Source organism: Suncus etruscus, chromosome 14 (genome assembly GCF_024139225.1).
Source record: "Suncus etruscus isolate mSunEtr1 chromosome 14, mSunEtr1.pri.cur, whole genome shotgun sequence".
In the NCBI taxonomy this organism is placed as follows: Eukaryota; Metazoa; Chordata; class Mammalia; order Eulipotyphla; family Soricidae; genus Suncus; species Suncus etruscus.
The window spans coordinates 5,340,006-5,365,760 of record NC_064861.1 but is presented as its reverse complement, the minus strand read 5'-3'; the positions used below and the strand labels follow the sequence as shown (position 1 = coordinate 5,365,760).

The 25,755-nt window shown below is 42.4% G+C and overlaps 1 protein-coding gene across 1 annotated transcript in view; it reads left to right on the top strand.

Annotated features, from left to right (window-relative positions):
- PAPSS1 (3'-phosphoadenosine 5'-phosphosulfate synthase 1) overlaps positions 1 to 16,467 on the top strand; it is a 56,672-nt gene extending 40,205 nt beyond the window's left edge. The window contains exons 10-12 of the mRNA XM_049786907.1: positions 1,658 to 1,926; positions 9,233 to 9,462; positions 15,772 to 16,467. Of these exons, the coding sequence (XP_049642864.1) occupies positions 1,658 to 1,926; positions 9,233 to 9,462; positions 15,772 to 15,910 (638 nt within the window). The 3' untranslated portion in view covers positions 15,911 to 16,467. The remainder of the gene's footprint in view (positions 1 to 1,657; positions 1,927 to 9,232; positions 9,463 to 15,771) is intronic.
- The last annotated feature ends 9,288 nt before the right edge of the window (positions 16,468 to 25,755 follow it).

The window sequence follows — 25,755 nt, the reverse complement described above, 5'->3', positions numbered from 1 at the left end:
GTAAACACATTTTAATTTATTTTTAAATGTTATTAAAGTACCGCGATTTACAGTTATTCATACTTAAGTTACAGGCATATAATGTATTCCAGCACTAAACCCACCACCAGTGTTAACTTCTCCCCACCAGTGCCCCAAGTTCTCACCCTCCTCCCAGCCTGACCCCCGATAGGCATACTTTGTTGTTGTTGTGTTTGGGTCATACTTGGCTTTGTCCTCAGGGATCACTCCTGGCAGTCGTAAAAGATGCCAGAGATTGAATGCAAGGCAAATGCCCTCCCTGCTATATTGTCTCTCCAGCACTGACAGGCACATTTTTAAGTTTGGCTGCTGTAGTTTGGGTCTCGTGTTTTCAGCGTTGTTGACATGGTGGTTTGGCAGAGCTATACCACTCTTCTCTAGGCCTATTAGCCATGTCCTCATTAACTGCTGTCCTCTTCTTAAACACAGCCCCCCTCCTGGATTTTATTTCTTTTCTTTCCTCCCCTCTCTGCTCTGGGGTTAGGGCCTTCTTTAATCCATTGCATCCCCTCATCTAGTTATTCTGTATACCACAGATAGGCGAGCTCATCTACCGTATTTTCTGGTGTATAAGACAACCCCCTAATTTTGCAGTTAAAACATAGGGTTAGGCCTATATTCACTGTATCAGACAGAATGTTCTTGTGCTGCATGTGTTCCTGTGCTCATGTACCACAGTGAGCCAATCACAACAAGCAAAGGTTCAAAGGTTATACTGTAATAGACTTCCTCTCTGATTCTGGCCAATCTGAGCAGGCTTTTGACAGTGTAGATTCGGGTCCAGAACATCATCTAATTTGCATGCATCAAAAGCCTGCTTGGATTGGCTGAGTTAGAGAGGCGGTCCGAGCAGCCTTGCAGTGATTGGTGCAGGATTAAGTTGGAAAATTTGTTTTGTGGCAATATTCAGACCGTTTTCGTTAGGCGGCATTTTGAAACATTTTTCGGGATATACTCGGCGTATAAGACGATCCCTGATTTTCCCTTGACTTTTTTTTGTTTCAAAAGTCGTCTTATACGCCGGAAAATATGGTATATTTGTTCTTCTTCTTTTACAATGTTGTCTTCCCATTTCATCCAAGTTACAGCGAATTTTATGATTTCATTATTCTTTGCAGCTGCATAATATCCATCGTGTATCTATACTAGACCTTCGCTGTCATTCATCTGTTGGACACCTAGGTAGGTTCCATATCTTAGCTGTTGTATGCAGTGCTACAGTGAATCAGGATGAAGCACATTTTTTAAAGTACAGGTTTCTCCTACCATTCTCTCCTCTTAAGGCAGTATTTTAGGTCCTCTGGAGGGATTGACCCAAGTGTAGTTAAGGTACAAGCCAAGAATTTACCTTTGTAGTCAATTTTGGTTCTAGGATCTATTCTCAAGCTTCCCATAAATGCAGAAGGTATCTGTTACAATCTTGTACTTTCCTATCACTTATGCAGACAGGTAAGATCTGCCCAATAAAGAAAGTAGAAGTCCAGGTCTACATTTCCTGGGAGTCAGTGGTCAGATCAGGTCCCCCTCAGCTTGTGCTTGGTTTCCTGACCCCACTGTCAGGCATCAGGGAGGATGCTGCTCACAGTGAAGCCTGGTGAGATACAAATGAGATTCAACCTCCCTGTTCTCTTTGCAGATGCCGTCTTCGCCTTTCAGCTTCGCAACCCAGTGCACAATGGGCATGCTCTGTTAATGCAGGACACACACAAGCAACTTCTGGAGCGGGGCTACCGGCGCCCTGTACTCCTCCTCCACCCACTCGGTGGCTGGACCAAGGATGATGATGTTCCCTTAATATGGCGCATGAAGCAGCATGCGGCGGTGCTGGAGGAGGGCATCTTGAACCCCGAGTCAACCGTGGTGGCCATCTTCCCATCTCCCATGATGTATGCTGGGCCCACGGAGGTAGGCCCCTGTTCAGGTTTGCAGTGGTAGCAGAGATGGTGAAACCTTTACTCGGAGCGGGTGTTACAGGGAAATCACACCTCTCCTCCCCAAGTACCCACATACACACGCTAGGTTCTCTAATCCAAACTGTGGCAGACAGATGAGTGGGAGCAAAACATAGGTTGGGTGTGGAGTGGGAGTGTGAAGGTTCTGAGCAGCGAGTGGGTAGAAGTGGGACTTCTGAAAGGAAGGAGGGACACTTCATGGAGGGAGGAGGGGAACTTACTGGAGGGTGGGGATACTTCAGGGAGGGAGGAGGGCCCTTCCCTGGTCCAGAGCTCTCATGCTCTGTCATGAACTGGAGTCATTCAGTAATGAAAGGTCATTGTTGGAGCTAGCCCTGAACAGACAGACTCACCCACCTGATATTCAGTCTTGGAGCCAGTTGAGGGGATGGTCAAAGTTTCTCTTGAGCTCACAGAAAGCTGATGTTTGAAGCACAGCTTGAAATAACGCACATGTCCTGAAGTCTTGGCATGGGAAGTCTGCCTGATTCATGTCACTCAACTTACAGACCTGGGCGTGTGGGCTTGTCCTCTTCTAGGTTTGTTCCAACCTTCTGTGGCCCCTAGAGCTCTCCTGCTCTGTCATTTCTGCTGCTCTTACTATGATTCTTGGTCCTAGGGGGTGATGAAAGGAAGGAACAGGTCCTGTAGCTTAGAGAGTTGAGCAGGAGCAATCTCTCTCATTTTGCCCCCAACACAACTCATGCCCTGACACATTTCTTGGCCTCTCTCCCCAAGGTACAGGTCAAGTCTAGTTTTTCTGCTACTTCTGGAGTTAGTAAGGACTATAGGTCTCAGTGGGAGAAACACAGTCCAGAGATGTTCTGCCTTTATTAGTTTGGGAAGGGCTGGAGCAGACAGAGCCTGGAAGTAAAATTGCTTCTTTTTACAGATAGGTGGGAGCTGGGAGTGGTGCCCTGGAATTCAATTTAGTGGTCACCTTTACAACCCTACATAAAAAAAGAAGAGAACTTAATTAGGCTTTTGCTGTGAATAGTCTGTAAAAGCCTTTTGTGGAATGGGTGAATAAACCTGATACTCATTATGTCGGAAATTTTCAGCCAGTTTCTTGTTTAGCTTTGAAGATAAAGAATGGAATGTTCTTTGTTATTGTTCTCATTTTTATCACCTTTGAATTGACTTAAGATTAATTTGGAGGCCGGCGGCCCTTTTCTAAAGAACTGAATAATTTAGTTTTTTATGAAATGATTCTCAGAAAAGAAAGTTAAAAAAAAAAAAAAAAAAAAAAAAGGAAGAAGTCCAAGCATTTGCCTCTACAGTGGGATCAAGCCTAAACTTTTTTTTTTTGTTTTGTTTTTGGTTTTTGGGTTACACCCGGCAGCGCTCAGGGGCTTCTCCTGGTTCTATGCTCAGAAATCACTCCTGGCAGGCTCAGGGGACTGTATGGGACACCAGGATTCGAACCACTGTCCTTCTGCATGCAAGGCAAACACCCTACCTCCATGCTATTTCTCTGGCTCCAAGCCTAAACATTTTTTATAGCTCTCATAGTCTCCTTTTTATCCAAGAAAAGAAAAACACATACCCATGCCAAGTAAAGAATAACAGAATGCTGAAGGATTAAAACACCCCCCATTTTTGGCACACCCATTGGTGCTCAGGGGCTACTCTTGGCTCTGTGCTCAGAAATTGCTCCTGGCAGGCTCGGGGGACCATATGGTATGTCCGAAATGGAACCCAGGTCCATTCTGGGCCGGCTGCATGCAAGGCAAATGCCTACCGCTGTGTTACCTCTCTTGCTCCACTTTTTTTTGTTTGTTTTTGGTTTTTGGGTCAGACCTGGTGTTCAGGGGTTCCTCCTGGTTCTGCGCTCAGAAGTTGCTCCTGGCAGTCTCGGGACCCTAAGGGATGGCAGGATTCAAACCACCATTCATCCTGGATTGGTTTCCTGCAAGGCAAACGGCCTAATGCTGTGCTATTGCTTTGGTGATTAAAGTGCTTTTGATGCTTCTTTTAGATGCAGCCTAAGCAAGTCGCTCACTCCCTGTGTTCTCTCTTTGTAGGTGTAACTTGTTCAGAATTGAACAGGGTTGGCCTTGGAATTTCTGAGACCACACGAGAGGAACTCAATTGTTTTAGAGATGAGAGATGATTTTTGTTCCAGTAGTTCCTCTACCTGTGTTTGCATCCTGTTGTCATTTATTATCATCCTGTTATCATTTCATGTGAAATGTTGCAGAATTACAGGATGGGTGGGTATTTGGTGTTGAAATGACCGAGTGAATGCAGGCTTAGGAAAAGGTGAGGCTCCAAATGGGGAAGGACTTGACACTCCCTATTTAGGACATACTGTATTTTATCCTCTTGGTTAACAGTATTCTTGTTTGCCATAAAAGAGGCAATTTTATGAAGTAATAAATAAATTCAAGGTTTCTTCTTAAAAGGTATGTGTGGGAGGAGGGATTAGAAGGCAGTGGGGGAAAGAGAGATAGTACAGGTTAGGTGCTTGCCTTGCTCGTGGCTGGCCCCATTTCAGTTACTGGGCACCACATCTGGTCCTTTGTGCACTACCAGGAATGACTGCCAAGAATGAGCCAGAAATAGCCATGAAACCACTGATCAGATCTAAGGGATTGAGAGGTCTCCCCAGACTGACTTCACCAGAACTTCCCTGCAGTGAATGATACAAGCCTCTACAGGTGGACTTTGGGGACAAGGCTGAGAGGGCTGTGGAATTTGTAGGAACTTGTAGGCAACAGGCTCTTCAGAGCAGCTCTGCCTGCCTTATAGCGACAGCTTCATCCAGGCTCCAGCCTGCCTAGAGTCAGAGATCTTGTCTGATTTAGCCAACCAGTGTGGTGCTGGTGGGGAGGATGAGCACTGTTCAGGGAGTTGCACGGGATGGTGGTTGTTTCTCTTGCTCCAGCACCCCACTTATATGCTCCACTTACTTGGCATATTCACAGCCTGAAGTGAAGAATTTTTTTGTAATTAAAAAAAAAAGACTCAGAACTGTAGCTTTTCCAGTGACATCAAGAACAGGCTGCTAGTAATGCTTATGTGCCAACTAATAATAATAAAACCAAAACACTGACTCTTCCTTTAATTCTTTTTCTATGGGTCACTTAGAAGGCATTGGCACCAGATTTATTTCCCTAGACAAAGGCTTTTCAGAACAGTGAACAGCTGCTGAGCCTGTTTGCTTATCAACAGGATGTCGCTGATTTTTCAATCTGCAAAGTCTTAATAGTTTAAGTCTTAAACTTCATTTTAGGAATGTGGGGACCGTGGGTGGGCACATGGAAGGAGAGTTTCTCTCTCACTGCTCAAAATCTGTGTTCACATTGGTGAGGTGTCTCTTGACAAAGGAAATGCTGTCTCACTAAATTCTTATCCTGCTTCTACCAGCATACCAGATGTAAAAACTGCAAGTATGTTGGGATGTGGGCATGTCCTTTAATCTGCTGTCTTCTGGGTTCAAACTTTAGAACCACTTGAATTGTGGAGAAGATTCATGGCTGGTAGGAGTAATTTTCCTTTACCATGTAGGTCATGTGGCCCCTCAGAAGAATCTGATTCTGTTCAAGGCAGCAGATGCCCTGAAACGGGAAATGTGCTTTCACAGCACACCACCATATTTCTGTAATTAGTTCATGCTTTCCACCAGTCTGGAGCAAATAAATAGAATGTACACCAGTTTTCCCTATAAATACACCCAAATGCACCCAAGAACTCTTAACCTAATGAGATAACATTGCGTACTTGGACCTTTTTATAGGAGCCATATATGCCAATGCTTTTTTTTCTTTTTGGGCCACACCTGGTGACGCTCAAGGGTTACTTCTGGCTATGCGCTCAGAAATCGCTCCTTGCTTGGTGTACCATATGGGATGCTGGGGTTTGAACTGCAGTCCATCTTAGGTTAGCACATGCAAGGCAAACGCCCTACTGATTGTGCCACTGCTCCGGCCCCATATGCCAATGTTTTACATTTTTTAGAAATAAAATAGTTTTATTGAGAGAGAGGGAGAGTGGAAAGAGGAGGAAGAGAAGAGAGAAAGAGAAAGTGTGAACTATAATCCAGAAAAAAAATGTCCTTAGAAACATATTTTGAGATGATGCTGATGTGAATTCAAGCTCCCTGATGGGAAATGTGGTTCTTTTGTTGTTGTTGTTGTTGTTTTTTGGGGGGGTCATATCATCTTTGGCTAGGGCTTATCCATGGTTCTCTAGTCAAGGATTACTCCTGGTGATGCTTAAGAATCCTGTGAGGTTCTGGGGATCACTCCCCTTTGTACTACTTTTCTAGACCTAATATGGTTCTTCTGGAGGGAGAAATCTTACAAAAAGGGAGACTAGTCAAAGAATTAAGTGCAAACTCAAGGACTAAAAACAATAAACATAAAATGAAAACATTTATTGGATAGACTTAAAAGCAGGTTAGAGTTGGCAGAAGAAAAGCTCAGTGAGTTAAATAAAAGATCAATAGGAATTACTTGCAGGAGAATAGATGGAAAAAATAAGCCGAACAAACCTCAGCAACTTATGGATGATTATCAAGTCCCCTAACATACATATGATTGGCATTTTTCAAGGGGCTGGAGTCAGAGACAATATGAAGATTGAAGGCAGTCACATTTTTTTTTGAAAAAACAAAAACAAACAAATAAAATGGTTGAAAATTTCCTGAAATTGGTGAAAACTGCCAACCTACAAATCCAAGAAGCCTATTGAATGTCAGAAAGGATACATCCAAAGAATGCCACTCTCGGGCACATAATGGAGTTAGTGTACTGAAGATTAGCCATCAGAAGAACCTTAAGAGTAAAGGAATGGGAAAGGAGAGAGGAAGAGGAACAAGGGCAATACAAAAACAAAACCAAACAAAAAACGAGGAAACAAAGGCTTAAATTTCTGAGAGAAAAAAAGGCAACCAGTTCCAACCAGTGTTGAAACCTTGGCTAATTTCTTTGGGGATTCCAAAGCAGTGACCAGGCGACTTAGAGACCCTTCTGGTGATTCTTGGCCAATCTGGAAGCAGGTTCAATTTGAGGACGCTGGTGGGTATGCATATCCCAGCCATTCCTACAGTGCTTACACAGTGCTCGGGCTTCCGGGCCAATAGCTGTGGTGCTTAGGGTGTGTGGTGCCAGGATTTGAATCAGGGCTGACCACATACAAAATATATATATTTTAAAAGCACTACTAGCTTTCCCCAGATTACCTGCCTTTTATTACAAACAGAAAAGTGTGAGAATTCTGAATTTATAAAGTTCCATTTGCAACTAACTCGAAGTTGGAAATTCCATTTTTTTTCCAGCAGTATTCCTTCTATTAGATCCAAAGTGCTGGCCTTCTCTCAGGCCCTTATGATCTGACTGTATGACAAAGGCGACCTGGATATTGTTATCCACACTGGGAGGTTTCTGTCCTCAAAGCACACAGATGGGGCAAAGAGAAATGGTTTGTGTGATGGGTCTGAATTCAGTCAGAAGAGAAGTAGGAAGCCCTTTGCCACTTGGCACATGGATGCAAGTAAAGCAGAAAAGAAGACCTGGCTTATAAGCTTGGCCATTTACAGATTCTGTAGAGCTTTATAGGAAATGTCTAGGAATCCTCTTACCTTTCTTCAGAATGTATCAGTATTCTAGATATGCTAGTCACCAGATTGAAAAACAAAGTGCTCCTGACCTCCGTCTGCTGATATGGAAACTGTGGCCCTGTTTAGATGTCCTAGTGCTAGACAAGAGAGTCTGATTATTCAGTGTATATAATTTCTCTGGGAACACAGACGAGGACCCCAGAAATCCAACTGGGCCTATCAGGAAATGTTCCCCCGAGTTAGAAGGAGTGCACAATGCTTGAGACTGTCCTATACTCAGGGCCAGAGGCTGACCTGAAGCCTTGTGTACCTCCCAGTAGCCCTAAGCACTATCATCACACTGATGTTTGTTTTCAAATGATGCCTTTCTTCACTGTGAAAGCTAATGTTTCAATGCTGGTTGGAAAAGTTGATGTTTGATATCTGTTTTTTCTGTACTAGCTGATAGGTTTTCACCTAGTTTGAAATATTTTTATTTACTATTTTTGTTCACCTGTTAAAGACTAATAGGAAAGTACATAAAATGGAAGTGCCCATCCAGCTCTATGCAATCATCCCCCAGATCTGGAAGTAGATCCAAGGCAGGGACTCCAACTGTGCACTGGAGTCTGTCAGGGGAGACTGATCACACAGCTGATCAGTCCAAAAATAAAAAAAGATCCAAATCCAAAAACATAAAAAGATCAGTTCTGTTCCAGAGAGAGGTAGTCCAGAGGGCAGGACACATGTCTGACATGTGGCTAATCTCTGAAACCACAGATAGTCTCTCAAGTCGGCTGGTGTGGCTTCAACCCCTCTCTCCCTCCTGCCTCATTTCCCTGCCTCCATACGCTCCATTCGTACTTGAGGATTTCCAGGACAGTGAGTCTTGTCATTACACACCACATAAAGTTGATGGAAGTGTTGGATAAATTGGTCGAGTGTACATGGAGGCAATCATCTGTTTAAATCAGTGCAGTTCTATTTGTCAGTAATATCCATTTGAGCCCAAAGAGAGAGATTTAACCCTTTTCCTATAATCCCCATCAGTTTGTTTATCTCAAAGGATCAAATCACTAGCTTCACTGCTCTTTGATGAGATTTTTGATTATATAAATTCTTTAACTCAATCACTATGAGACATACAGTTACAAAGTTATTCATGATGGAGTTAAGTCATACAATGTCCAACACCCTTCACCAGTGCACATTTCCCTCCACCGGTGTCTCCAGTTTCCTTCCTGCCCTTCCCCCTGCCTGCCTCTATTGCAAACGTTTTCTCCTCTCTCTCTCTCTCTCTCTCTCTCTCTCTCTCTCTCTCTCTCTCTCTCTCTCTCTCTCTCTCTCTCTCTCTCTCTCTCTCTCTCTCTCTCTCTCTCTCTCTCCCTCTTACCTCCCCGTGAGACTTTTTGAACTCTACATAAATGGCCCCTGCTCATCTGCTCATTGTGTCAAATTTTTGTATATTCACTTCATTTTAGAAGTAAAAAATACAAATACATATACACACACGCATTCACATTTATGGTTTTAGATTATTTTTCCTTTTAATCTACAGTCCTGGGAGGGATTGCCCTTTTGTCTTTCCAGTTTCCCAAGATTTTCCACTTCAGTCTGCTGATGTCCTGCTGATAGATAGAGGTTATGCCTGTCATTTACTACTTCTAAGGATGGGTCACACAAGCATGTCCCTCTAACATGCAGACTTTGATTTTAGGTCCAGTGGCACTGCAGAGCACGGATGGTGGCAGGAGCCAATTTTTATATCGTTGGACGGGATCCTGCTGGCATGCCTCATCCAGACACAGGGAAGGATCTTTATGAGCCAAGTCATGGTGCCAAAGTGCTGACAATGGCTCCAGGCCTCATCACCTTGGAAATTGTTCCATTTCGTGTGGCAGCTTATAACAAGAAGAAGAAGCGCATGGACTACTATGACTCCGAACAGTAAGTGGAGCATCGTGCTTGCTCGCAAAGGCTTTCCAGAGATGCCTGAGAGTTGTCGGTGGCTTTTATTTTTCCTACCAGTGAGATGCCTTAGAGACGAAGAATTTGAAGGCAGTTAGAGAATACTGGAGCCATGATGTCAAAAGGTAGTCGAAACTTAGAATGTAAATTCAGTACTGAGGAAGGTAAACAGGGGTCTTGTTTAAGTTATGCAGTTGAATTATTCCACCTCTGGGGGGTGGAATTGATTTAGTGTGGAGATAGTCCCGGCTGGGAGCACTGAGGAGGGAGACATGATAGTCTCAGGGACAGTCTCAGTCTCAGGGCCAAAGCCCAGGACCCCACTGCCCTCTTGCTCTTGCCAAGCCTGTGGAATATTTGTTTTCCTGCTGTAAAGTCGTATGGCCTCCGCCAAGCTGGAGCTGATGCTTTCGTCTCTGCGGAGTGGAGGTCTCCATAGGATCACTGACCACTCCTGTGGGGAGCTTCCAGTTTGATGTGTTAAGAAAAGAGAACTGCAGGGCTTTGGCTTCTCTACTCCTGTGCTGTTTGCTCTGTTCCATTTCTGAGGTTTCTGTGCAGGCTCCGGTGCCCATCTGTATGTAGTAGACTGATGGGCTCTAAAGCCCTTGATAACTTTCGTGTTGGGTTAAATCTGCATAGAACTGCTCTAAATTTCTCTTCTAATCATTCCAAAGCTAAATAATTACATCAGTTCTCATACAATTTTCCAAAGATGAATTAGTTGCATGAGTAGCTCATTTCCTTGGAATTTTTTTGTTACCAAATCTTTTTTTTTTTTTTTTTTTTTTTGTGGTTTTCGGGTCACACCCGGCAGTGCTCAGGGTTTTTTTCCTGGCTCCGTGCTCAGAAATTGCTCCTGGCAGGCACGGGGGACCATATGGGACGCCGGGATTCGAACCGATGACCTTCTGCATGAAAGGTAAACACCTTACCTCCATGCTATCTCTCCGGCCCCTTGTTACCAAATCTTAATAAATTATAACTTGGGAAGCTTTAAAACTGCCTTGGTTTTTCTATTTTTTTTTAAATATTTGTGTTCAAATACAATTAGGTTGATGGGAGTATGTTGGAAGGTGATTAAAATTTTGTAGAAAGGCGATAGTCTTTGATGTAGTGAGAAAACAGTTATTAATTATGTACACATGAGCTGTCTTGTGCTTGATTAATGGACATTATTCAGTGCCAACTTTATGTAATTAATGATTTTGTAGCTTTTGATTTGATTAAATACCAGTGTAAGACAAGACTTGGGGGAAAAATAAATTTCAGGAAGATTCAAGTAAGATATCATTGATAGGAATTATGATTAAAAAACATCTGCTTATACTTAGGAAGCTAATGAAGTTTATTTTAGCCGTAATAACTGATTCCAGGAAATTTAGTTTTAGAACTAAATCCAGAAGATTAAAGCCCTTTCCTTCAGATATGCAAACTTTGAGAGATAACTTATTCTCTTAGTAATTTCTTTCTCCTTTATGCAATAGATCTTATAATAGATTTTATGTCTTTGTATTGAAAATGCTTTTTAAGATTGAGGTGGTTGAAATAGAAACTCAACCAGATGAATGTGTACGTGGTCTAATGCATCATGCAGAGATAGGGGCACAAGGTCCACTTGACGCTGAGATGTTTGCTGGCATTTGACATTGTCCATCATTTCGGGATGGAGGACCCCCCCCCTTCTTTTTTGCGATATTTGGTGGAGCACTGGGGGCTACTCTTTATTTAGGGGTGCCAGGAATTGAATTGGACCTGGCCTCATAAGAGCTGTGCCCTGTTCTATCATTCCAGCCTGATATTTCTTTAATATTTATACAGTTGGACCAGAGCAAGTACAACAGGCTGAGCCCATGCTTTGCATACCTGAGACCTGGGGTTGATACTTAGCACCATATGGTTCCTTTAATGCTGAGCTCTGAGCTAGGAGTAGTCCCTGAGCACTTTAAATGTGGTCCCCAAATTGCCTTCAAATAAAATAAAATAAAATAAAGGGCTGTAGGAATTAGATTAGAACCACTAAGATATATATAGATATATAAGATATATATAGATATATATATATAAGGTATATATATATCTATATATATCTTAGTGGGTCTAGTATATATATATATATATATATATTTACTGTTTTGGTCAAATTGAAAACTTCAGTCAGCTCTGCAGAATTAATAGTCTCCATTGGGGGACAGCCTGAGGATTAGGAGCAAGATTGACTTTTTTTTTTGTTTTTTTTTGTTTTTGGGTCACACCTGGCAGCGCTCAGGGGTTACTCCTGGCTCTGTGCTCAGAAATCGCTCCTGGCTTGGGGGACCATATGGGATGCCGGGGGATCAAACCACGATTTGTCCTAGGTCAGCCTAATGCAAGGCAAATGCCCTACCGCTGCGCAACTGTTCCACCCCCAAGATTGACTTTTTATAACAAGTTCAGAATTTTTTTCTTTACAACATGGACTTGGTCTGTTGACCTTGAAACCATCAACTCTGGAGTCAGGCTATTGCTATGCTTGCTGTCTTGTTCCTGCTTTGGGAATGTTTCTTGGGAAATGGGGTGACAGTCACCTCTGCTGAGAATAATCCGTGGCTCACAATAATATTGGCTGTTTGGGGCCTTTATAAAAATGGTCTTTTACATTAGTTCTTGATTCTAAAGTGAAAAATAGGCTTTTTTTTTTTTTAACTTGACTTCAGAGACTTGTTCCATTCGTACTTGGAGCTGGCCTGGTGTTTTGAGGGAACCAGAAGTCCTGGTTTTTGATCAGTGATAACCACATGTTTCTGCAAGTGAAGAGCAAAGAGATCTCAATGGCAGCAGGAAAGGCAAAGATTTCCTAGCCTAAGAGCAGAATTGTGTGTCCTGGATGCAGCTCTGGCTTACTCCCTGGTGACTGGATTCTGTTAGTGGGGTTCACCTGCCCTTGGAGAATTCACAGTGCAGGCCCTGGAACTTCTTGGTTCAGCTGCCTCTGTACCCTGAGTTTGAAGCCTCAGTGTGGGATTGAAGTGGCTTGAGCCTGGTTTTGTACCTCCTGATGGGGGCCATCTCCCCAGGGGAACTTCTGGGACTTGCTTCCTCTCTGAGGCTTCTTGTGTCAGATGGAAAAGAATGTGTGGCACCCACTGAAAGCACAGATACCCTGCCCCCAACCCCCCCGGATACCCCAAATTTGTCTGTCGAATTCCTTTATATCATTTTGAAACCAGGTCCTTGGCACTAAATAAGACCCTGTCTTTCCATATTGTTAGACCATAGATTTTGAGATGCTTTTTTGGTGAAGAAAACAGAATTGCCTTTAGAGGCACTTTAAGCAACTCTGAAAATTGGTTCTTTTTTTTTTTTTTTTGAAAATTGGTTCTTTGAATGTCTGATTGTTGGGATTCATTCTAGCTGGGATTCATCAGGGCAGAATATAGTGAGAAAACAGCATGTAGTAAGTGACAGGGTTAATTAGATGAGATTTTTCATGTATTTTCATTGGCCTTACATGACTGAAACCCAAACACAATCATGTATGTAATAAAGTTGTTTAAATAAAAAACAAAAAAAAATTTTTTTTCCATGTGATGCCAGCTCATGTTTTTTTACTGCTGGCAAAAAAACTCTGAGTAAGTGATTTTGAAGAGATGGTTTTTTTAATCTCACTTTGAAAGATTTTTCGCGTTTTGATGAAAGCTGTGCAGTACATGGGCGTCTTTGAAGTTAATTTAGACCCAAAATGCTTTGGTGAAATGCACTTGTAAATGGCCACTATTTTTAGTTCTGTCAATGAAGAAACTGTTTGCTTTTCTGCTTATCATCCTGTGAGCATTCTTTGAAAATGAATCTAATTGCACATGTATCTTCAAAAACAATGCAGGCAGGGCCCTCTGACTTTGCTCTGCGCCCTGGAGCCGCTCCTGCTGATGTCTCTGGCCACAGATGTCCTGGGCAGGCAGGCGAAGACGGAACAGCTTCAGCTAATAGCTGAGTGGCCTAGCCCTTTGGAGCAAGTCAGAAGATAGCCTTGTGGGGTCTATGTGCTCCCCAGGTCCTACACAACCCACGAGATACTAGACTGTTCTTCCCTTTCTCCTATCCTATCTTCTTTGTTTTTAAGCTCAAGCCTAGCCTCTGTGGGCTGAGAGTTGTAGGGTCCAGGACTGATGGTTTTGGGGAGCAGGCAATAAAGCAGATACTTTTGTGTCTCTTTCTTCAGGGTCTGCCAGAGATTAGGGAATAGGGTTCAATGCGCTGACTCCTGTTTGTGCTGCTTTCTAGTTAAGAACCCAAGATTCTTTTTGTAATGTTCTTTCCTGCTTCTGGAATGTTGCTGGTTTACTCATACAGAGCTTATTTTATTTTATTAAAAAATATCTTTTGGGGGGCTGGAGAGATAGCATGGAGGTAGGGTGTTTGCCTTGCATGCAGAAAGATGAATATATATATATATATATATATATATATATTTTTTTTTTTTTTTTTTTTAGGAGTGTGGTGTGGTGTGGAGGTAGGTAGTAGGGCACTTGCCTTACAAGTGGCTGACTAGAGTTCAATCCCCAGGATCCCCATAAGGCCCCCAACTTCCTAGTACCACCAGGAGTGATCCACAAGTACAGAGTTAGGAGTAAACCCAGAGCACTGCCAGAGTGGCCCCCAAAAATAGTAATGATAATAATAATGATGATGGACCTCCTAAGTAGTACTCCAGAGGTCTGGGGGCTCCACTGGCAATTCTTGGCCAATTGTGCTGTTTGTTCAATGCAGGGCCCTGAGACTGTGCTACTGTTCAGGTCTTGTAATATCAGAGATACCCGTTCTGCCCTGGTAGTTCTGGGGGCACCATGGTGGTGCTGGGGCTCACAACTCAAGTCCTTTGGGGATGACCTCACAGGGCGTCTGAGTTCAACTCCAATTGATGGTCCAGTATCTGTTTAACAGCACTGTGCTGCTCTGTACTGGCCACACGCAGCGGTGCTTGTGGGGGTCCAGAGAAGCATTGGGGGAAGCAGATTTGGCTACTTGCACATCCAGGCACTGACCTCTGCTCTCTCTCACCAGCACTGTGCTATAGTTTTTGCTATGGGTGGGCGGCTGGGGTGGGGATCTAGGAGTGTGGTTGAAAGAGGAGGGCTTAGGCCTGGCAAGGGTACAACTCTGACATGTGCCCAGCACTACGATGAAAGGCACCATCAGTGGTGCTCAGAATTTATTCCTCGTAGGCTCAGGGCACCCTGTGGGATGCAGGGGATTGAAACTGGGCCGGCCATGTGCAAAGTAAATGCCCTTCCCACTGTGTTATCACTCCGGCCCCATCATCAGATTTCTTGATGGCATTTATTACAAACACATGCAAGTCTACGATGACAGCTTAAGTGTACCTGAAAATTACATTTTCTTATTTAATTTAATTTAATTTTTTTTTTTTTTTTTTTGGGTCACATGTGGCAGCGCTCAGGGGTTACTCCTGGCTCTATGCTCAGAAATCGCTCCTGGCAGGCTCGGGGGACTGTATGGGATGCCGGGATTCGAACCACCCACCAACCTTCTGCATGAAAGGCAAACACATTACCTCCATGCTATCTCTCCGGCCCCACATTTTCTTATTTCTAAAAGTGTCATTTTTCAGTGGAGTTGTTACTTTTCCTTTTCTTTTTGGCTCAGTGACAGATTGTATTTCCATTAATGCTCTTCCACTAAATCCAATTTCTTCTTGAATTTTTGCTTCCTAATTAGGCTGGTCTACCGTGAAGAGAAGGAGCTTAGTATCTTAACCATGACTTTTGTTTTGTTTTGTTTTCTGTTTTTTTTTTTTGGGGGGGGGGGGGTCACACTGGCAGTGCTCAGGGGTTACTCCTGGCTCCACACTCAGAAATTGCTCCTGGCAGGATTGGGGGACCATATGGGATGCTGGGATTTGAACCAATGACCTTCTGCATGAAAGACAAATGCCTTACCTCTATGCTATCTCTCTGGCCCCTTAACTGTGACTTTTTAAAAAATTTCTTTCTTTGTTATCAGTTTGTATTATGGAGCCACACCCAACTGGTGCTCAGGAAACCATATATGGTACTGGGGATCAAAGTAGGCTCAGCTGCAACTAAGTCAAGTGATTTTTTTTTAATTCTATTTTTTATTAATATATTTATTTAAGCACCATGATTACAATCATGTATATAGTTGGGCTTCAGTACAACCTTTCCACCACCAATATCCCCCCATCTCCCTCCTCTGGTGGTACTCTCTCTTCAACCTTTGACTGTAACTTTTAATATTGTGACATAATTTTCTTTCTCTCTCTTTCAGCCATGAAGACTTCGACTTTATTTCTGGAACACGAATGCGTAAACTTGCCCGAGAAGGGCAGAAACCTCCAGAAGGTTTCATGGCACCCAAGGCCTGGACGGTACTGGTAGAGTACTACAAGTCTCTGGAGAAGGCCTAGCCAGTGGACGGCTTTGACACATCACTGAGGACCTGGAAGGACCCTGGGGCTGCTGTTGGTCTCTCTCTGTGGCAGCATCAATCTATATACACATCCTAAAGGACCACCCTTTTCCTTAACTAGCATCAGTTTGGTCTGCCTTCTGAATTGTTTTGAACTAATATAACACTCTGTTGGTTTTAATATCTCTTTTCCACTAATTGCAGTTAATATTCCTACAACAATTTTAAAATCTTGTCTTTTTTTATATTGTATTTATGCTTCTCTCCTATAATTTTTTTCAAACTGTTTTCTTTGTTGTAATTAATAGTAAAACACTGAGTGTCACTTTCTCCCCTTGGTGAAAAAGGAGTAAAATCCACTGAATAAGAAACAAAGCTTGACTGAGAGAATTTGACAGATCGTCTATTGATAGCAATTAGGTTTTGTTTTTCTACATTGGAACTTTAAACTGTCTTCTTTCTTTGTAGTCAGCGACTTAACTCTCAGCTCTTATAATGTCAAATACCCTGATGGTCTGTATAAACCCCAAATGAACTTTATTCCATAAAATTAAAGTTTTGGTCTTTGTATTGATGTGTTACCATGTGTATGCACAGGTATGCATGCTAAGGATTGAACAAGGGCCTGATTGGTTAGTTTTTTTTTTTGGGGGGGGGGGCCACACCCAGGGTGCTCAGGGGTTACTCCTGGCTGTCTGCTCAGAAATAGCTCCTGGCAGGCACGGGGGACCATATGGGACACCGGGATTCGAACCATCCACCTTAGGTCCTGGATCGGCTGCTTGCAAGGCAAACACCACTGTGCTATCTCTCCGGGCTGATTGGTTAGTTTTTTAATTGGGGGGGGGGGTTACATCTGGCAGCACTCAGGGTTTACTACTGGCTCTGCACACAGGAATTACTCCTCATGAGATCACATAGGATACCAGGGATGGAACCCAGGTTGGCCCCTGTATAGGGCAAATGCCCTACCCACTATGCTATATAATATATAGCTCCAGTCTTGGTTAGTTTTTTTTTAAATTTTTTTATTATTTAAACATCTTGGTTACAAGGTGGTTCATACTATAATACTACAAAGTTTATTTTTTCCACAGGTAAAGTTGTTCATGATTGAGTTACAGTCATAAAATGTACAACACTGGTACAAATGCTCCAGTGTGCATTTCCCACCACCAATGTCTATAGTTTCCTCTCACTCTTTCTGATGCACTCTTCCCTCCTACCCACACTCCCCTGCCTGGCACAGGGAGATGTCAGGGCAGCTGAAAAGAACCTGCTTTTAAGGTTAAAAGCTTAGGAGCCACACATGGTGGCTGGGGCCTGAAAAAAAGTTGATGTCTCCTGAAACCTGACTGCCGTGAATGATTTCCTCACCACTACCCTGACACCGCCATTTGGAGGGGGTTGGAGGCGCGTGGCCCGGGCCGGCATAGAAAGGCTTCTCTCTCCATCCCTTGATCTCACCATCCTCCACCACCATCCAGGACTTTATAATTAATATGTTTTTCAACATTTGTTCAACTGTATTTCTTTTGTTTACAAATACTCTTTTCTTCCTGTCAAAAGTTTCTGATAGAAGAAACACTGGCATCTTTTATGACTTTAACCTAATTTTTTTTTTTAAAGTTTGGACCATATCTACCAGTGCTCAGGAATTATTCCTGGTGATGCTGTGTAACCATATGAGATGCCGAAGATCAAACCCTGACTTGGTAGTGTGCAAGACAAGCACCTTACTCATTGTACTAGTTTTCTGGCCCCAATCAAATAATTCTTTTAACTGTGTTTCATAGTGAGCTTTTTACGTGGAAAATAATGCATTTTCACAAAACAGAATCACAAAACAGAATCTTTCCAGATATTTTTAATCACAAAAACTGATGATCCACTTAGAGAAACATAATAAAAGTTGCAATCAATTTATTTGTGGGGGGTGAGATGTAGGTAAGACAACATTGGGCTATCATAGACTCCCCTCATGGGGGATACTTAAGACAAGCTATATTAGGAGCTTGCCAGATAGTTCTTGAGGAGGGGTTAGTATTTTGGATTTGCCATCTTAGTAGATACAATGAAATAATCTTGACTTACCTTGCTTTGAAAATCAGCATTATAAAAGCAATGAGAGATGATAAGTATGGAGATCATGTCTTGACATTAAAGCAGGTAGAAATACTACAGAAGAAACATAGACAAAAAAAATAGGTGATGGATCTAGTCAAGGGAAAAGGCTTTTTTTTTTTTTTTTTTGGCTGATATTGTTTGTTTGCTTGTTTTTAACCCAGATTAGGTATCCAATCTATTGTACTATTGCTTCAGCCCCAGAGGAAAAAATTAAGAAAAAGAAAATGGAGAGTGAGTTGGCATTTTCCAGAGGGGTACCATTGTCACTAAAGGATACTGAATTATATGTTGTTGTTTTGGTTTTGGACCACAACAGACAGCATTCAGGGGTTATTCTTGGCTCTGTACTAAGGAATCACTCCTGGCAGGCTGGGAGAACCATATGGGATGCCAGAGATTGAACCCAAGTTTGCCTTGTGCACGGCAAACGTCCTAACTACCATGCTATTGCTCCAGTTCTCATGTATACAAAGTTAAAAATAAAAATCTTTAGGGTTGGGGCTGGAGTGATAGCACAACAGATAAGGCATTTCTTTGTACATGGCCAACCTGGGTTCAATCCCCTGCATCCCGTATAGTTTTCCATGCCTGCCAGGAGTGTTTTCTGAGTGTAGAGCTAGGAATCACAGCCATGTGTGTGTAATCCAAGAAAGCAAATCAACCAACCAACCCTCTAGGGTCAGGAGAAAGCTAACCCAAGCATGTGTTTTGCAAGCAGGAGGTCTGGATTTGATTCATGGCACCACTGGTCCCCCAACTTGGAATGTCCCCCAGTATAAAACTGGAGAAGGGAAGGGAACACTGCCAAGTATGGCCTAAAACACCCCACCCCACCACACACACGCACACGCACGCGTGCGCACACACACACGTACGCGCACACACACACACACACACTTTAGCAGGTGGTGTAGGGGATATATAGATGGATATGTTGACAGGAAAAATTAGAAGTTAAAGTTCGTATGCCTTTAGTTGGCTGAATGTCTTTGGGGAGAATTTCTTTTCGTTTTATTTGTGGGCACACCTGGCAACACTCAGGTTACTCCTAGCTCGTCTCATAAGTCACTCCTGGCAAGCTTGGGGGATCATATGGGGTTCAGGGGGTTGAACCTGTTTCACTCTCATTCAAGTCAAATGCCCTCCTTACTGTGATAGCACTCCAGTTCAAAAAATTCCTTTGTGTTACATCTGTAAAGTCTGGAGTATGTTTTAGAGTTGTAGAATACCCGGCTCTGACCCCAGAGAGCTCAGGTGTGATATGGCACCTCAGTTCAACAAGTTCAGAACACCCCACCCTCTCCCCAAGCTCAATGTGTGGGAAGGGAAGCAAAGTTACAGGGAGAGAGGTGGGTAGAGAGAGTGGGTAGAGAGAGGTGAGCTGCCAGGGATAGTACATATCTGGAGGGAGAGGAATTTTTTGGGTCTCTGGACTGAGGAAATGTTTCATCTAGAATATTCTAGTGGTGACATTGGCTGTGTCCTCAGTCACCATTCTTCCATTCATAATCCCTTTCTAAGCTTCCTTCTGTAACTTTTCCCATGAAGTTTTTGATGGCCAAATCCACTAGTTAAGCACTAGAAAGCCTCCTTGTAAAATATGACATGTGGAAAAATTTATTTTACCTAAAAATCTTGATGTTTTTAATGCCCATGGCATATTCTGGAAAAGAAGCAAAACATACTTGATACTGAGAAAAACGTATATCCTTTCAAAACTATAAAAAGCATACCTTCAAGATGAGACTAGAGGAGAATTAAGATGAACCCCATTGAGGTGAAAACATGGTCCAAAAAGTTTTTATCTGTTATATGTTTGGCTTTTCTGAATCTATACCTTCATGCTCATTTCCAGAGGCATGAGGTGGGGGAGACCCACTGGAGGCCCCTGTGCCTGTCGGATTGACCACCCACTTGGTGTTTCAGAGAAATGGCAAAGAAGCTAAAGCACCCAGAGATTCCTAGCCTGCAGGTTGGTGAGCCCATCATTCATAGATTTAATAGATATAGACCTTTTCTTTTTTTCCCTTCCCAGTTCACAAAAATGTGCCCAAACCAATCTTTAAAATATTCAACCTTTTGCCAAACCTTCCCTATTTCCAAATAGTCTTGGAAATATCAGTGCCATTTTTTATCTCTCCATCAGCTGGAAGAGTAAATGGAAAAAATTAATTTTTTAAAGAAAACGTGCAATCCTTTTGGCAGAAATAGAACCTTTCAAATCTGTCAGCTCTCTTCCACTGTGATAATCAAGGCCACATACTTGAGTTTCATTTCTGTTCCAGGGGGGAGCAATTGTGGGTATTTTTTCTTGGAGTCAGCATTCAATTCTTTATCAGGAAAAACTGGGAAGTCATGCTTTCCACATATGGTATATTTTTATTAGCACGTATGTATCCAGGAGTAGGTTGGCTCACAAAGTAGAGAACTAATTGCCCTCGGGGCCTCTTTCATGTGTGGGATATATTTCTTAGAGCACCCAGAAACCTCTGTTTATATTTCTGCTGGATTCTGTTTCCTCTTTCATTTAGTCTTGTTCTGAAAATAATCATATCTAAGTTTTGCATCGAAACTCCTGCCCACCTTACTTCCAGGTGGTTCATTTGGACCCAAATGAAAGGTGGCCTCCCTGTAGACAAGTTCTGAGGGCTGTGATAGTGCTGGGCCATGTTAATATCGACACTGTTAATATGACACTATACTGGGATTCGAGGAAAAAGAAAAATTTCCCGTGGACCTTGATTTCAGCCCTGAGCCAGGCTGAGAGGGTGTGACCTTTGTTAGGAGAAGGCAGTATCTCCCCAGGAATGCTTGGGAGCACTGATCCTATGCAGCCGCCATTCCAGCATCTTTGGCTTTCCTTCTTATTTTGCCTGAGAGACTGTGAGCATCAGGGTTCCAAATTCCTAGACAGCTGCCTGTGATCGTCTTGGCACTGGGCTGTCCCACACCATCTCCCCAGCAAGGGGCTTTGTGTTCTGAGTGGCCCATGTCGAACAGTTGTATGTTCTATAGAGAAGAAAAGAAAGAAATTTGGCTTGTTGTCAATTGGGGGGAAATTCTAATGGGCAATTCACGGTGGTTAAAGAATTTTAGTAAACAAACCCACGGGACATTTTGCTTAAGCAAAGGCTTGAGCTTTAGATATGAGTCTGGGTTTTGTGCTTAAGAATTCGGCATGAAAGACCAAACCACCAATTCCTTATTGGTAGCATGTGGGGAATAAACCTGTGTGTTTCACAGAGAAATCTTCATCTTGCTAAACCTTAAGATGATTTGAAGCATATTTTATAGTTGTGTTGGCTGGTTGTGTGACCTTTGCTTTGTCAGGCATCAGTTTCCTTATTTGTAAGGGGAAGGTTCAAGTCAGGACTAGTCAGGAGTGGCATGAGGTACTGCTCCACCTCATCCTCATTGACACTTCCATGAGTGATGGACTCGTAGCCAAAAAGACATCTAAGTCTTTGAAAGAGGCAGCCTTGTCATTCAGCTGAGTAGCACTATTCACCCAACCCAGATCTCTACAAGGTACAGATCAAAAACCTGTCTAAACAGCACCCCTAATTCAACCATTTTCTCCTTTTGTCCCTATGTTAACTCCTGGGTTTCTTCGATTAGGAAAAGTGTACTTTACAAAAAAAGAGAAAAGCAGAACAAGAGATGTGTTTGCCTGAGGAAAGCATATGAGTTCAAATCAAGAGAAAAGTGTTAAGTACAGAATCAAGGCGAAGGCATATATTTAAAATAGTAGAAGATCTGTTAAGAGATAGCATAGCAGGTAAGGTACTTGCCTTGTGTGAGGCCAACTCAGAATCCACCCCCAGCATCCCATATGGTTCCCAAGCACAACCTGGAGTAATTCCAGAGCACAGCCAGGTAGAGACCAAAAAATTAAAAAAAAAAAAAAAAAAAAAAAAAAAAGATAAAAGATCAGGATTGAAGGTTTCAAGGTTTAATGAGAAAGAACTTCTTGGATTCTGGTCATTAAACATTTTCAGGGCTGCATTTGACAAGTGTGCTAGAACTGAGGTTCTCTGTGTGTTGCCTCTATTTGAGGATACCTTTGCTGAAGTATGCCACTTCATGACTGAAAAATGTGTGAGCACCACTGCTGGGAGTGTTTTCCTCAGGGGCACAACTACAGTTGTCCTCCAGCAAGAAATGTGATGACACAGCAAAAAGAGGGGGACCCCCCCACAGCCAGTAGCTATGCAAGTGCCAACCCTGATGGCTGCAACAGCAGCAAGAGCAAAAGGAAGGGAAAGAGAACAAGTTGGCCCTGAAAAGCAAGCACTTTAAAGTTAACATATACTCAGCACTTCCTGTTTTATTTGCCAGACTTTGTGCTTTGTACTTGCCATGTATTATTTTTGTCATGTTTATATGTATTGATTTTATGTTTATAAAAATTGAAATATTGTTAATGTTAATAATTACTTATAAATTAAATTTTAGACATTCTAAAAGAAGGAAAAAACTCAAAGTTTTAAAGTGATTATTGAAATGAAAACTTTAAATATTGCAAGAAGAGAGTTTTAAAAAAAACTTTAAAAAGGGGCTTAAGTGATAGCACAGTGGTAGGATGTTTGCCTTACACACGGCCAACCTAGGATGGACTCTGGTTCGAATCCTGGCATCCCATTTAATTCCCTGAGTCTGCCAGGTGCGATTTCTGAGCGCAGAACCAGGAGTAACTCCTGAAGGCCTCTGGGTGTGACTCAAAGCCAAAAAATTTAAAAAACAAAACAACAAAAAACCCCAACAACAACAACAACAACAACAAAACTTTAAAAAAAGGCAAAGAGTAAAGCTCTTCCTAAGAGCAGACATGAAATAAACCTTCAGTGGAGTTAGGAGGGGAGGAGATTAGATAAGTTTGCCACTCTAGGATTGGAACTGGAGAGAGGGTCAGTGGGCTGGACACAAGCTTTGCATTCAGGGTGTCTGTCATACCCAAGCACTGTGTAGTCCCTGACCAGTGCACAGAGCCAGTAGTTCTGAAACATTACCAGGTGCGGCCCTGAAATCTCAAATCAAACAACAAAGAACTCTTCCTTTTGAACAGTGAGTAAATATACAGAGTAGGCAAGAAAGTGAAGGGCAGTAGTCGGTATCAAGGACTCACCAATCATGGGACTTGATACTAGTCAGGGAGATTTTAGGGTCTTTTATGGGCAACAGTAACCAATTCCTGGGGCCCTTATAGCTCATATTTTCTGACCCAGCTGTGCTCAGTCGCAAATGGGTTGAAGAAACTGGCGAAAGTTCTGACAAATTAAGGCATCTAGGATGGGAGAAAAAAATGTCAGAATTCATAACATCATACTATAAGGGAGTAAAGCAGAATTGAGCAAGAGGGAACATTTAGAAACCAGTGTTGAGAGGTCAAATAGAAGAGCACTTGCCCCGTAGACAGTAAGGAGGGGGCGTGTGAGTGACGCAGACCAGAAATCTCTAATCTTCAGGTCCCCCAAACACCAGAGCCTGCTTTCTCTGGAATTATCCCAGCTCCAAGAACAGACAGTCACGAAAGTTCCGTGTAATCAGTGGATGATATACTGCCTCTTTTTTTTTTTTAATAGAGAAGTGAGGGAAAGGAAATAAAGCAGAGAAAGTATACCCACAATGCTGTCATGTATTTACCGATTCCCTAAGTTTATTCTGTTCACAAGACAACCCAAAGAGAGTGCTTTTATGGGCAACAGTAACCAATTCCTGGGGCCCTTATAGATCATAATTTATAAGGCATCTAGGATGACTTATATCCCTTATAGCTCATATGCCACTCTAGTGGCAACCCACAAGTCCAAATTCTTGATGCTGTATATGAACAAGGGTCAACTGTACGGGCTTGATCAAATAAGAAAAGGGCACAAGTGGAGAGGGCGTTTGCCTTGCATGTGGCTGATGGGGGTTTGATTCTTGGCATCCCATATGATTCCCTGAGCCTGACAGGTGCGATTTTTTTATCCCAGTACCCAGGAATAACTCCTAAATGCCACCAAATGTGGTCCCAATCAAAGTGAAAAAAAGAAAAAAAAAAGAAAGAAAAGGATAGATAGGCAAAGCTCTTGAGCCCAGCTGGCTATGGGCCAACTATTTGTAAACAGGTTATGTTGGGTTACTGTCTAAGGCTGTTTCTACCCCTGGGTGGATGTATAGTCAACCTTAAAGCTGAGGACAGCTGCTCCCTGGCCCTCCTGCAAGGATCAACTGGCCTTACTGAGCTGATGCTGCTACTGGTTACCCACACCCACCTTCCCACTAGGAAGAGAGACCAGGCCAGAAGCCAAAGCAATGCTGTCTGTCACTCTCACCTTTTGCCACCTTCCTGCTTAGACTCAGGACCTGGGAGAGCCCTCAGAGATAGAAATTTAAAAATCCATGGAGTTTTTATGTATAAATAATGAAAAAAAAAGAGGAATTATAAAAATAATCATGAAACATGAAAACATGCGTACCATCACTCATTGTTAGAGAAATACAAATAAAGACAACAATGAGGTACCACATCAGTGAGGATGGCATAGTGAGGATGGGACCAATCTCTGTTGGCGGGGATGTGTTAAGAGAGAAACTCTCATCTACTGCTGGTGGGATAGGGTCTAACCCTTATGGAAAACAGTATGGAGGGTTCTCAGTAAACTCAGAATTGAGCTGCCATTTGACCCAGCAATTATACTCCTGGGTACCTATCCCCAAGACAAAAGGACATTCATTCCAAAGTATGTATGCACTCCATTATTTATCACAGCACTCAGCACAATAGCCAAGATTTGGAACCAACCTCGATGCCCAACAACAGATGAGTGGATCATAAAAATGTGGTACTCATACGGAATGGAATACTACATAGCAGTTAAAAAGGTACAATCATTTTTCAGCAACATGAATGTATCCTGAAAATATTATGTTAAATAAAGTAAGCCAGAAGAAGAAGGATACATGTATGTAATCAAGGTGCTTACATAAAAAATATATTTAAAAAAAGAAGAAGGATAAACACAGAATGGTAGCACTTATCTGAGGGACCTAGAGTATATACCATATATACATTTACTACTCCATGAACAAATACAATGGTCTAATAGAGTAGAAACTCCAAGCACCGTAGTTGCCAGCATTTAGCAAGAAGTGGTCAAACCAAATTGAAGAGGGGCAACACAAAGCCTCAACTATCCATTACCATAAAGAAAGCAGCACGAAAACCATAAAGAAAACAACGAAACAGCGGTTTAGAGTGAACAGGTATGCAATCATCCTCTGGCTACAAAGGTCTATTATAATGTCTTAAATTTATCCACAGACCCAGGTGAAGAATATGATGAGAAGCCAGAGACCCTAGCTGCAGTGATTTTACCAGGTGTAAAATAACCCTTCAGCCTCTTTGTCCACCGTGGTTCCTGGAAACAAAGGGTGACACCCTAATTTTACACCTCTGTGCTCAGTCATACTAGATACCATATACAGTGTTCATTATGATAATGTCTCATTCTAATAATGTACTCCAATTTACCCATTTCTTTTTGTCTTCTATTAGGACCTAAAGCATATGATCATTCAGACCACTGAAACAGTCAACAGCACACCACAACTTATGTTACAGGTCCTACTCCTTGAGTATGTTTTTGCAAATTACTATTTCCATTCTCTCTCTCTTTTCCTAACTTCTCTCCTTCTGCATTTCTTCTTCTCCTTCATCATAAATTCAATCTA